This window comes from Petromyzon marinus, chromosome 31, assembly GCF_048934315.1.
Source record: "Petromyzon marinus isolate PM22_M1 ecotype Great Lakes invasive population chromosome 31, UKy_Petmar_22M1.pri1.0, whole genome shotgun sequence".
In the NCBI taxonomy this organism is placed as follows: domain Eukaryota; kingdom Metazoa; phylum Chordata; class Hyperoartia; order Petromyzontiformes; family Petromyzontidae; genus Petromyzon; species Petromyzon marinus.
In genome coordinates, this window is record NC_133697.1 from 7,311,452 (window position 1) to 7,323,836 (window position 12,385).

At 46.2% G+C, this 12,385-nt stretch overlaps 1 protein-coding gene across 4 annotated transcripts in view; it reads left to right on the forward strand.

Moving 5' to 3' along the window:
* The first annotated feature begins 4,566 nt into the window (after positions 1-4,566).
* The window catches only part of LOC116947742 (estrogen receptor beta), a 146,642-nt gene continuing 138,823 nt past the window's right edge, over positions 4,567-12,385 (forward strand). For 2 of the 4 annotated variants that reach the window (XM_076070811.1, XM_076070812.1), the window contains exon 1: positions 5,573-5,751. Coding sequence is in view for 1 of the 4 variants with exons in the window: in XM_076070808.1 (XP_075926923.1) it covers positions 4,763-5,713 (951 nt within the window). In the remaining 3 variants the exon portion in view is untranslated. Of the gene's footprint in view, positions 5,752-12,385 lie in introns of all 4 variants that reach the window. The other 2 variants (XM_076070808.1, XM_076070809.1) reach the window with 2 other exon arrangements.

Sequence of the window (12,385 nt, forward strand, 5' to 3'; positions counted from 1 at the left end):
TTCGATCGGATCATTGGGGGGGGGGGGGGGGGACGTGCCACCCCATCATTGGGGTTTATTAGTAATAAATCGGCATTTTGCGACCCCCCACTGCCAGTGTAGCATATTATTATGTGCCAGGAATTCTATGAGATGATAGGACAATAGTCTGAGTCCATAAATCGCAATAAGTAACGGCAAAGCAGTTATCAGTGACTCAGAATTGAGCGCATTTGCGTATACAGTCCACGACTTCCCTGAAGGCATCAGCACCTTCAGCGAGCGCGATGCCGATCACACAACGCGGTTCGAATTCGACCCTCGATCGATGGCTGCGCAATCGCCGCACACGCGTCGGATAAAAAGCAAGGGACAAGTCCTTACTTACTAACAACTCCTCGATCATTTTTCATTGCTGGAGGGGTTGCCCCCCCCTACCTGAAAATCCTGGCTCCGCCATTGTATAAATGTATGTTGAACTTTTTTCGCATCCATACGTAGCCAGCTGTGCTAATCGAAGGTGCAGTGGGATAAAGTCTGGGTGTCTTGGCTTCGCTGTGCGCTCCGTTGCACCACTATCCGAGTAGATAACCTCGCATTGAATAAACCTTCAGAGCCAGGGTGAACATCCGACTCCAAACGTATTTAATTAATTGAACGAGGTAAAACTGATGGAAAAACACAGCACAAATACAGCATCTGTTAATACTTGAAAATATCAATACAATGAATGAACACTAGAGCATCATAACATTGTCTTAGATAACATGGAACTCAACAATAGATCCTGGATGGACCAGGCACCTACCCTACATTAGCACTGAATAGCTATACAAGAGAATAAGCTACTGTGTTAAATAAGGGCACATCGTGTAATCACCATGCTACAGCCTAAATGTACAGCACTACACATAACACTGAACTGTGAATGAGATATTTTATCATCCTTGCTCTCAAGATCGCAATAAGGGTACATGGTTATGAGTCTGACTCGACTTATTCAATTACAAGTAACATTCACAATAGGCAAGTGGCAGGCTTCGTTAACTCGGCCTCATATTTATCATAACCATTTAACAGCATTATAAAGGCATTTACAGCATTATAACGGTCATTCTAACATTATAACAGCATTCCCAGTATTATAAAAACATAAACGAACTTACAGACAATGCTTCTTAAAGTCCCACAATGAACAGATGCAGCTGCCTTCACTAAAACGTTATTTGTGGCTCCATTTTGTACTCTGTGTAATGGCTGAAACTCTACCGCGTGGCTGAGAGGCTGTCAAATCGTAACTTCCTGGTCACGTGACCAAACTTGCATCAAAACAGGAAATTCCTGCGTACACACACCCGCACACCTGCCGTGAAGCAAACACCTGCCGTGAGGTAGAACACTGGGTACTCCCACCTCTTTTGAAGAAGTATGGCCAGCATGGAAGTGTAGGCCACATTACCCTTTTGAGAAGCTCGCAAAAGTGTCCTTGAGTGGAGGCCCTTTCACCGGCAGTGGCGTAAGCAAATAATTGCAGGGCCGCACCTTTGCATTTTCACTTAATGTACGCCAGCCAGTACTGCATGTTCATCGCCGTATTAATTTGCTATTGCAAAGACACGGGTTACATTGAACCGCATCAGATCCTCAATTTATAACATTTTTGACATGCGTCTTTCTGGATTTTTTTGTTGTTATCATGTCTCTCACTGTTCAAATAAACCTACCATTAAAATTATAGCCTGATCATTTCTTTGTCAGTGGGCAAACGTACAAAATCAGCAGGGAATCAAATACATTTTTCCCTCACTGTAGCAACATCCCCCCACCGCCCCACTCGAAACACTTGGCAGGACCCTCCTTTCAAAAAAAGTCACGATTCTCAGTGCGGCTTTCCTTTTGGAAGCCAGTGAAATAATAAGTGAATCAACCGCTGCTCTCTAAAGCCAGGTCCATAGTTGAGAAATCAGTCACATAACTCTGTTGCATGCAGCTGAACTGATTATAGTTGGAAATCAATGTGCAAATCACCAAGAGTCGCTCTGGTGTAGGCCCGGCTGTAAGATTGGAGGTCCTTCTTTTTGAGGAATGGCCTTCAATTGTTGTGTCCCTGGAAGCCGTAGAGTGGATGACAAACTTGAACGCCCACCTTTAACATTACTTTTCAAGTTGCCATACTAAATAAGTACATGCAGTGAATATCCATTCATAAATGTCAGTATGCAGGCATATTGATGAGTATGTACTGCATGTTTACTAATATACACCTAAATTTTGATTTAAAGCTTTCGTGACTGCAGTAATTCATATTCTTAGTTTTTTCGGTAAAGTCACGTTGAAGAGAAACAACAAAATAACAAAATATATATAAAACAATAAAAAATTCTCACGACGTTTCGACCATAACTCAAACGGTCATCATCAGGTGTGTTGGTGATGATGACCGTTTGAGTTATGGTCGAAACGTCGTGAGAATTTTTTATTGTTTTATATATATTGTTATTTTGTTGTTTCTCTTCAACGTGACTTTACCGAAAAAACTAAGAATATAATATACACCTTTTTGTATATCCATGACAGTATACTGCAATGTCAAGAAAGTAGCTATCCATGTTTATTTGGACACTTTCAACGATTCCATTCAATTTGCAATGTCCGGCTTCGAAAAGTCTTCATTCAGCAGTAGATAGATCATGGCTGCTGCTAATCATCATCCATCGATTCAGTCTGCACATCATTCTACCATCAATATGCGCATCAGTATACCACCACGCACACGAGCACAGTATGTACAATGGTATACCAGTGTGCCAGGTGGTGGTTGTGCGTGCATGTATGTATCCATAACTGTGGAGGTGAGGATTGTTGCATCTTACAAATGGTATGAAACTCCCTTGCCGTGTGCGTCAAGGTGGTGCCTTACCGTAGCTCGCCAAGAGAAGGCGCTACAACAAATGTGGACTCCACCTGTTCCAACAGTAGGGAAAAGAGTGTTGCCACCAGACACGAATGGGTTTTCTCCGGAAGCTCCGGCTTCCTCCCACATGTATAAACTTTCATAAAGTTGGCTGCAAACATCTTAACATATAGAGAGGATGCATGGAGCCTCAGTAATTGTTGGCATTGTAAAATTAAGGAATTAACTCTTGAGATATGTGTAGTGAGCGACTTCCAAGACACGTCGTGAAGAAGGCTTCATATTTATTCTCACACTTTAAGCACAATACTGGGAGATACATCTATGTAACGTTCTACGTAGCCACACAGAGCCGACCCTTCTACACAACCCCATCGTCGGCGTCCAACTACACAGCTGTCTGACTAGCAAGCGACGGCGACAATGAGAGCCTTGCAAAAGATCGGCCACGTGGTCGGACGACGAAGAGAGATGACGACGAAGAGAGATGACGACGAAGAGAGATGACGGCGAGCAGCGACGCAGCCAGGACCTAGGACCCGCAACAGCACCGAATCTCTGGTTCGGTGCTCCTTTATATACACCCTGGCGCGGCCAAGCCCCGCCTCCGGCCACGCCCCCTTCCAGAACCTTCGAGCAGGTTCCCGGAGCTTCCCGACTGACTCCGCCTTTCACCTTTACCCCAGATACGCCCCCCTCATAATTACACATTACGTATAACCGCGATCACCCCTTCAGGCCGACAGGTCATTACATATGTAAAGATTAATTTAGATCATGCAAACGTGTGCCATGGCCAAACAAGATTACCCTGGGTGTGTGCCCATGATTAATAAAATCAGAATCCGTGCACAGAAGCAATTCCAATCAAAACTAAGGTCGAACCTATGCTCAAACCCCATGCTCGAACCCACAAGATAATGCTTAGACCCCATGCTCAATCCCATGCTAGACCCCACGCTTGAACCCAATACTCGAACTCAAGCTATAACACATGTTTCAACCATGCTTGATCCTATGCTCAAATCCACACCTTGAAACCTTCATGCGCATCTCCCATGCTCAAATTCTACGCACCAACCACCCGTGCTTGTTCTCAGAGCACTGCAAGTAATCATTGTTCGTAATAAAATGCCGAGATAATGTCTTCGGTATTCGTTACTCCCATCTTTTCGGTGTCACTTATTGTCTTCTGAACTTCTTCTACAGTTTCACTATAATTAAATAGTACTTTGTTACACTGAAGATCCCGCTCAGCCAGTTACCCAGCTAGCAACTGTCCGCAGCCACCAAATAAGGTTATTGTTGGGGTGGACAGAAGCCCAGCCAGCATCCAGTCACGAAATTCAAAGCATAGATTATTTAATCTTGATTTGAAGCTTTCGTGACTGCAGGAATTCATACTCTTTGGCTCTTTCGGTAAAGTCACGTAGGTACAAAATGAAATACATCGCGACGTTTCGGGCGCCGACACAAGCGTCCGTCACCACAGATTATTTAATTGTAGTATGATTATCAGCATTGTATTATTTTTGCACGCACAGCACATGTATATTACGCGCGCGCGTAATGTATAGCAAAGATGTATACTGTATGCACATCATGTTGTGTGTACTGCATGCGAGTTATGTAAGGGCAATGCAGTATATCAGTACTTGCATAAGGGCACCGGTTTTGCACGTTCTGAGTATCAACGTGCACGATATACTGATACGCAGCACGGCACGCACTGCGTACCAGAATGCACATTCCATCAGTGGCCACTCAACACATTCGCCAATAACTTGCGGGTGGCCTTCAAAGGATGTGAAAGTGGCGGGGAGGAGGAGGGGGGGGGGAGAGAGGATACGGCATTCGACGTTTCGGGCAATGACCCTTCATCGTCTTCATCGTCATACGTGCGCTCGTGCACCGCTTGTCAACAACAACAACGAGTCCACCGTCGGTTGTTGTTGTTGTTGTCGGCCAAGTTCCATCGACGGCACCGACTTGGTGTGCAGCGAGGAGCAACGCCGTGGCAAGGGCGGCGTCGTGCCACGAGCGAACGGCGTCGAGCAACGCAGCCGCCGCCCTTGGCCAGCCATCGCACTGGCAGCAGCAGCATCAGCAGCAGCAAGCAGCAGCAGCATCAGCAGTAAGAAGCAGCAGCAGCCAGTCGCTGTCTGCACAGGCACCAGCCAGGCACCACCCCCCCCCCTTGTCACCGCTGTTGCTTGCACGGCTGCGTGCTCTCACGTCTTCTCGAGCTTAGCAGCAGCAGGAGGAGTAGCAGCAGTAGCAGGAGCAGCAGCAGGAGTAGCAGGAGCAGCAGGAGGAGTAGCAGCAGGAGTAGCAGGAGCAGCAGCAGGAGTAGCAGGAGGAGTAGCAGCAGCAGCAGGAGGAGTAGCAGCAGGAGTAGCAGCAGCAGGAGTAGCAGGAGGAGTAGCAGCAGCAGGAGTAGCAGGAGGAGTAGCAGCAGCAGGAGTAGCAGGAGCAGTAGCAGGAGGAGTAGCAGCAGGAGTAGCAGCAGCAGTAGCAGCAGCAGGAGGAGCAGCAGCAGGAGCAGCAGCAGCAGGAGTAGCAGCAGGAGCAGCAGGAGGAGCAGCAGCAGGAGGCGGTGGTGGTGATGAAACTGGCTGCTGGGCGGTACAATCTCCTGCTCGGACGGTATCGCTGAAAAAAAAGATTTTCCCCTGCCACCATCATTGTCATCATCCGCAGCTCCACCTCTTCCAACGTCTTCCTTCCTTCATCGTCGTCGTCTTCCTCCTCCTCCTCCTCGCCCTGCCCGTTCTCTTGGTTCCACCGTCGTGCAAAGGAGCCCAGGAGAGAGAACGGGGGGTGAGGGGCAAGCAGAGAGAGAGAGAAATCTCCATGCGGTATTCCGACGGCGTGGCTCGCTGCTGGCTCGTTGCTTTTGCAATGCCACAAACCCCACCAAATTGGCTCGAAGCAGTCGAGCCTTTTAAACGCGTTTGTTGATGTTGCGCGGTTTTTGTTGTTGTTGTTGCTGCTGCTGCTGTTGTTGCTGCAGTTATCGCCGCCCGCGTTAATGCTGTGTTGATGTGAATCAATGGACCGCGAAGGCACATCTTGGCTGTGTTGTTATACAGTATTCTCAAATGCGGCTTGTGTATGTGTGTGGGGGGGTCCTTACTATTCAAGGTAAAAAAAAGCATCTACCCCCCCTCCCCCTTGTTTTAAAACCTTTACGTATTTATCAGCGACATTATCATTATTATCATCATTTATATACGGACATCGCAACGCCGGTCGTGGTTAATATAACACAGAGCTGTCGTTACGTAACAATCGTTAACATCCCGTAGGTCCCAGCCATTGCTGTTGGCCAGCCGGTGGCAGTGTGCGGAGGTCGAGTTATGTAACGCGTTTAATGGACACGCAACTGCAGCAGCTGCTGCTGCAGCTACTGACATCGTCACCTGCATTCCCCCACGCCTGTGTTCGTGTTGTGTGTATAGGGGGGGGGAATGGTGAAAGAGTAGCGAAGGATTAAAACAATGAATGGGGAAATATGTATTCTGTTTTATTCACTTGAAACCGATACGCAGGTATCGATGATGGATAGAGCGCGCAGCTGTTTCAGTTTTCAGTTTCCTTATTTTGGTATAGCCCTGTGAGCCATTCGGCTCTTGAATCGGGTGCAACCACAACAAACAAAAAACACGAACAAGAAAAACATTAAAGTGACTATGTGACTGCAAACAGAAAGTCCATGAAAAAAACAGCAAAATATTACTGAAAAAAACAGCAAAATATTCGTGAAAAAAGCACCGTGTGCAAAAAAATCCCAGTGGGATGCAAGTCAAACAACAACCACCACAAGAAAACTTAGATTAAGGCCATCAGTCTAACTCCGTACTACAACAAAACAAACATGTCCAAACCAAAAAACGTTTTCGAAATCACCAAAAAATAAAGCCATAATTGCAACGTAACAGTGATCATATGGACTGTGACCGGATTTTTACAATAAACTACGTAAATAACATGTAACACCAAATCCTAGAGCCATAGCTGGCTGCATGAGTTACTCCACAACAACAGAAGCATCAGTCGGAGTATCAAATTTTTCAATGCACCTTTAAGATCAGCACGCTAAATCAAAATACAGATAATACTTTTCTGCGTCATCCAGAGCGAAAACATTTTATTTTATTTTACGCCAATAGTGGCAGCTAGGGGTGTACAACTCCTCTAGAGCAGTTTTGAGAGAAGATCTCATTGGTAGCGATTCAAGTTGCAGTTTATTGGCAATAGCATTCCAGACCCTGGGGGCATCAATAGCAAAGCCCCTACCTCCAATTTTTGTACGGCAATAGGGAATGTGAAGCTGGTAATGAGTGAAGACCTGAGGTCAAATTTGTTCTTTGAAACAGAGAGGAGATCCAGCAGCTAGTCTGCGGATTTTTTTGTAAGTACATCGTGAATAAATAAGATCTGGCGCACAAGCCATCGAACATTAAGAGATGTTAAGTTTGACCCAATGTAGAGATCACAGTGGTGAGTCCTATATGGGCAGTTCAATGTAAATCTTAAGCCCGAGTAATAGATGGAATCAAGCTTCTTCAGTATAGTACTTGGGGCTGATTTATACACGATGTCACAGTAGTCAAGTAGAGGCAGTATGGTAGGTTTTATCAATTCCAAACGGAACATTGGGGGGAAGCAGTGCTTGTGTCGATACAGAAAACCAATTTTTATTTTTGTCTTTTTACTAATATAATCAATGTGATCTTCAAAATTCAGTTTTGAATCCAGGATGACCCCAAGATACTTATAGATCTTGACTTGCTCTATTTGATAATTATTTAAGGAATGTAATTCGGGAAAAATAACTTCCTGCTTTAGTCCTGGTGAGAAGCATAGCACCTTGGTTTTGGAGGTATTCAGGACTAGTTTAAGAGCAACTAGCTGATGTTGTAGTTTGTTGAAATCGCCCTGTAGCTTAGCAATCACGTCATCCGGAGAGCGGCCAGCAGTAATCAGTATCGTGTCATCTGCAAAAAGATTTACCCTGGAATGATCCAGGTCAGTGCCCAAGTCATTGACATAAATAGAGAACAAAAGGGGGCCGAGGATGGAACCCTGTGGAACCCCTTTCGTTATCTTAACACTGTTTGACCTCCAACCATCTGTGAATACAGTTTGAGTGCGAGAAAAGAGGTAATTTTGTAACCATTTTACTGTGTAGCAATAGGTTTTACCCTTTTAACTGGCACAAAAACTGACACCTTTATTCAAGGCATCATGTTTGCAATAACCACAACACAAGCAGTCAAAATGCAAATAAAAGAGACAACTCTGATAATAATATGCACTGCCCTTGAATTTGATTGGTCCACACCCGAGACGGCTTTTCTTAGAGCCTAGTCTCCACTGGTGTTAGACCAGAAGAAGCCAAAAGGCGTACAACTCAAAAACAGCACACTATCAGAGTATTGAGGGCTCAGGGTGACTGCTTGTGTTGTGGTTATTGCAAACATGATGCCTTGAATAAAGGTGTCAGTTTTTTTGCCAGTTAAAAGGGTAAACCCTATTGCTATATCTTGTTACTGGTAAAGGAGGTCTCATAATGCATTTACTGTGTTTTCGGAAAAACCGAGGCAACTTAGTTTACTAAGCAGGGTGTTGTGGTCTACTGTATCAAAAGCTTTGGACAGGTCTAGAAAAAGACAGGCACAGTACTGCTTATTATCAAGGCTACTGTAAATGTGATTCAGAGAGTCTAATGCAGCAGATGTGGTGCTGTATTTTTTTCAGAACCCAGATTGTTTTATATGTAGTAGATTGTTGGTGGACAGGAAACTGCTAATTGGTAGGTCAATAATTTTTTCAAAAATGTTCATCAACGGGGACAAAATTGAGATAGGTCGGTAGTTATTTGGATCATCTTAGGGCCCCCTTTGTGAAGTGGATGACCATAGGAATGTTTCCATTCTAGAGGAACTAATGCTTCTTTGATGGACAGGTTGAAAATATGGGCTATAGGTTTGTATATTAGTTGACCAACAGTTTGTAGCGCAAAGACGGGAATACTATCTGCTCCGGTAGAGGAGGACCCTTTGAGGTAGGACAGTTGTTTCAGAACATTACTTTCGTGGATTGGCTGAAAACTAAATTTGTTTAATGTTTGGACAGGGGTGTAGGAATTTGCATGAGCAGGGGTGACTCCCAATATATTATCAAAAAGATTACCTGCTTCAGAAAAATGAAGGTTAAAATTGTCAACTATTTTTTTAGGATCTGAAAAATATTCCCCATTTCGGTTAAGCTCAACGGGCAGATTGTCTGTTTTGGATGCCTTTTCGATACATTTGATTGTTTTCCAGAAAATCCTGGCATTTCCATGCGATTCCAGGAGATTGGAGGAAAAGTAGGCATTTTTTGCATGCTGTATTTTTTTAAAATCCTGTATTCTAGCCAGTCATTGACCAAATTACTTTTCTGAGCACATGCCCAAGCCTTGTCCCTAGTGTTCATGAGCTTTGTAATCAAAGAATCAAACCATGGTGGGCGGTTGCATTTAGTTTTAAATCTAACCAACGGAGCATGTTTGTTAAGAATTTGGAGAAACGTGTACCTGAAGGTCTCCCAAGCCATAGTCAGGTTGGGGATATCACAGACCTTGTCAATATCCGAGTGAAGCACATCATTAGTAAATGCTTGAGTGCTGAAGTGTCTCATAGAGTGCTTCTCAACCAATTTAGAGGGGGGGCTTTGGGTCTGGCTGATGATCTCATCCCAAAAATGAAGGAGTGATCACTAAGGTTATTCCCCAGAACACCAGTCAGTGTGAAATTGTGAGGGGCATTTGTCAATAGGACGTCAAGCAGAGATGACTGTCCCGGATTTTTTAGGTTGGGTCTTGTGGGGACATTTATTAATTGAAACATTAAATTGATCTGCAAAATTTGTGGCCACGGCCGGCAGGTTTAGCCAATTCCAATTTAGATCACCCACTAAAACTATTTCACCTTTAGGGAGGCCCCCAAAAAGCTCTCTCAGTGCAGATGCAGCTTCAACATCCTTCCCACTAGGCGGTCGATAGCAGCACACTACCAGTATCTGTTGATTTTTTGGGAGAGTTATTCTGAGGGCCAGACCTTCAAAGCAACATTTTTTAAAACAAGGAGTGAGCTAGTGAACATGCAATAGTATTACGAACATAGATGGCAATTCCACCTCTTTTAGATCCTCGGTCAAGCCGAAAAAGGTTGTCAATCGCAATCTGCAAGTCATTGACGGCAAGAGTGAGAAATGTTTCTGTTAGGCAAAATTGTCCGGGTCAAGATTTGCCACTTCTAGTTTTAGTTGACTTAATTTAATCACAAGCCCTCTGATGTTGACATGTAGAACACCAACACCTTTCCTGCCAGAAAAATCTACAGAATTATACGAGTTCTTTTCATTTGGGCCAGGATGAAGCTCAATACCACCCAGAAATAAGAAAAGTAGAATTAATAGTTTGCACAAGTATTTCCTGTGAAAGGATGAAGAGCGGCGAACCTTGGACGAATAGCATTGGCTCGCAGATGGTGTTATTTTTAAGAGCAGAATGAAGTTTGGAAGGAGTGCTGGTGAAGTAATGGGACAAAGATAGGGTTTAAAAGGATACAATGATGGAGTGTAGAAGTGTCTATGAGCTGTTTCATTAGCAGGTGTAGTGGCAAATCGAGCAACAAGTATGGACGCAGATTAACGAGGGTAGCCGTTTGTAGAGTTGAGTGTGGCACTAGATATGGCCAGGAGGGACAGCAGTAGGATACAGAGCAGGAGAATTGCCATCTCTAAAATATCCGGGGTAAACACAGATTAACCCACAAGCGGAAAAGAAAAAATATATATACTTGTAGGCCGAGCGCGAGAAAACGTCTTGCCGCACTCGTCACACATGCACGGCTTCTCGCCCATGTGCTAGGGTTGAACAGCGCCTGCCCCCCCCCAGACAGGGACAGCAGATTTTTGGCTGTTGTGGGCTCGGCTGAACCGCTTGCACCACCTTCTTTCCCCGCCGCAGGATGGTGCTTGAGCTAGCCCTCCTTGAGCTCAGCCCACGACTGGAATGTCGTTTCTTGGCCTCTCGTGTCTCTGCTGCCCGACCAGACGGCCCCACTGAAGCCCACACAGAGGACTCTTCATTCACGACCCTTGGCCGTCTTGACGATCTCCGTGAAGGTTTCCAGGAACATAGCTTGGGGTCCGTTGCAATGTTGCCTTGGCAGGAACACAGCTTGGGGTCCGTGGCAATGTTGCCTTCGCAGGAACACAGCTTGGGGTCCGTGGCAATGTTGCCTTGGCAGGAACACAGCTTGGGGTCCGTGGCAATGCTGCCCTGGCAGGAACACAGCCTGGGGTCGTTGGCAATGTTGCCGTGGCAGGAACACAGCTTTTGGTCCGTGGCGATGTTGCCTTGGCAGGAACACAGCTTGTGGTCCGTCGCACTAATAACCAGGCCTCTCTCAGGCTGCGCCAGGTGCACGATCCGCCAGGCCTCACCCAGGCAGTGTCATGTGCACAACCAGGCCTCACTCAGGCCGTGCCACGTGCACGATTTACTAGGCCTCACTCAGGCTGCGCCAGGTGCGCGATTAGCTAGGCCTCACTCAGGCAGTGTCACGTGTACAATTTACTAGGCCTCACTCAAGCTGCGCCATGTGTGCGATTAACTAGGCCTCAGGCTGCGCCACGTGTATGATTTACTAGGCCTCACTCAGGCTGTGCCAGGTGCACGATCAGCCAGGTTTCACTCAGGCTGCGCCAGGTGCATGATCAGCTAGGCCTCACTCAGGCTGTGCCACGTGCATGATCAGCTAGGCCTCACTCAGGCTGCACCAGGTGCATGATCAGCTAGGCCTCACTCAGGCTGCGCCAGGTGCACGATCAGCCAGGCCTCACTCAGGCTATGCCAGGTGCACGATTTACTCGGCCTCACTCAGGCTGTGCCACGTGCACGACCAACCAGGCCTCACTCAGGCTGCGCCAGGTACACACACGAGCGCACATCACCACACTATCACACACACACACGAGTGTGCATCACCACACCATCACACACACACACAGTGCACATCACCACACCATCACACACGAACGCAGAAGGCCCTCTCGTCACGGCTCACACACACGGCTCATTTTCACTCACATTTTCACACATTCCCACGCACAGTTTACACTCACGCAAAACAACTCACACGCTGCTACACACGCTGCCGCCATCCTGCTCCCTCCACACAGAGACCCACAGACTCACCACACAGAGACTCATAGACTCACCACACAGAGACCCAGACTCACCACACAGAGACCCATAGACTCACCACACAGAGGCTCATAGACTCACCACACAGAGACCCACAGACTCACCACACAGAGACCCACAGACTCACCACACAGAGACCCACAGACTCACCACACAGATACCCATAGACTCATCACACAGAGACCCATAGACTCACCACACAGATACCCATAGACTCACCACACAGATAC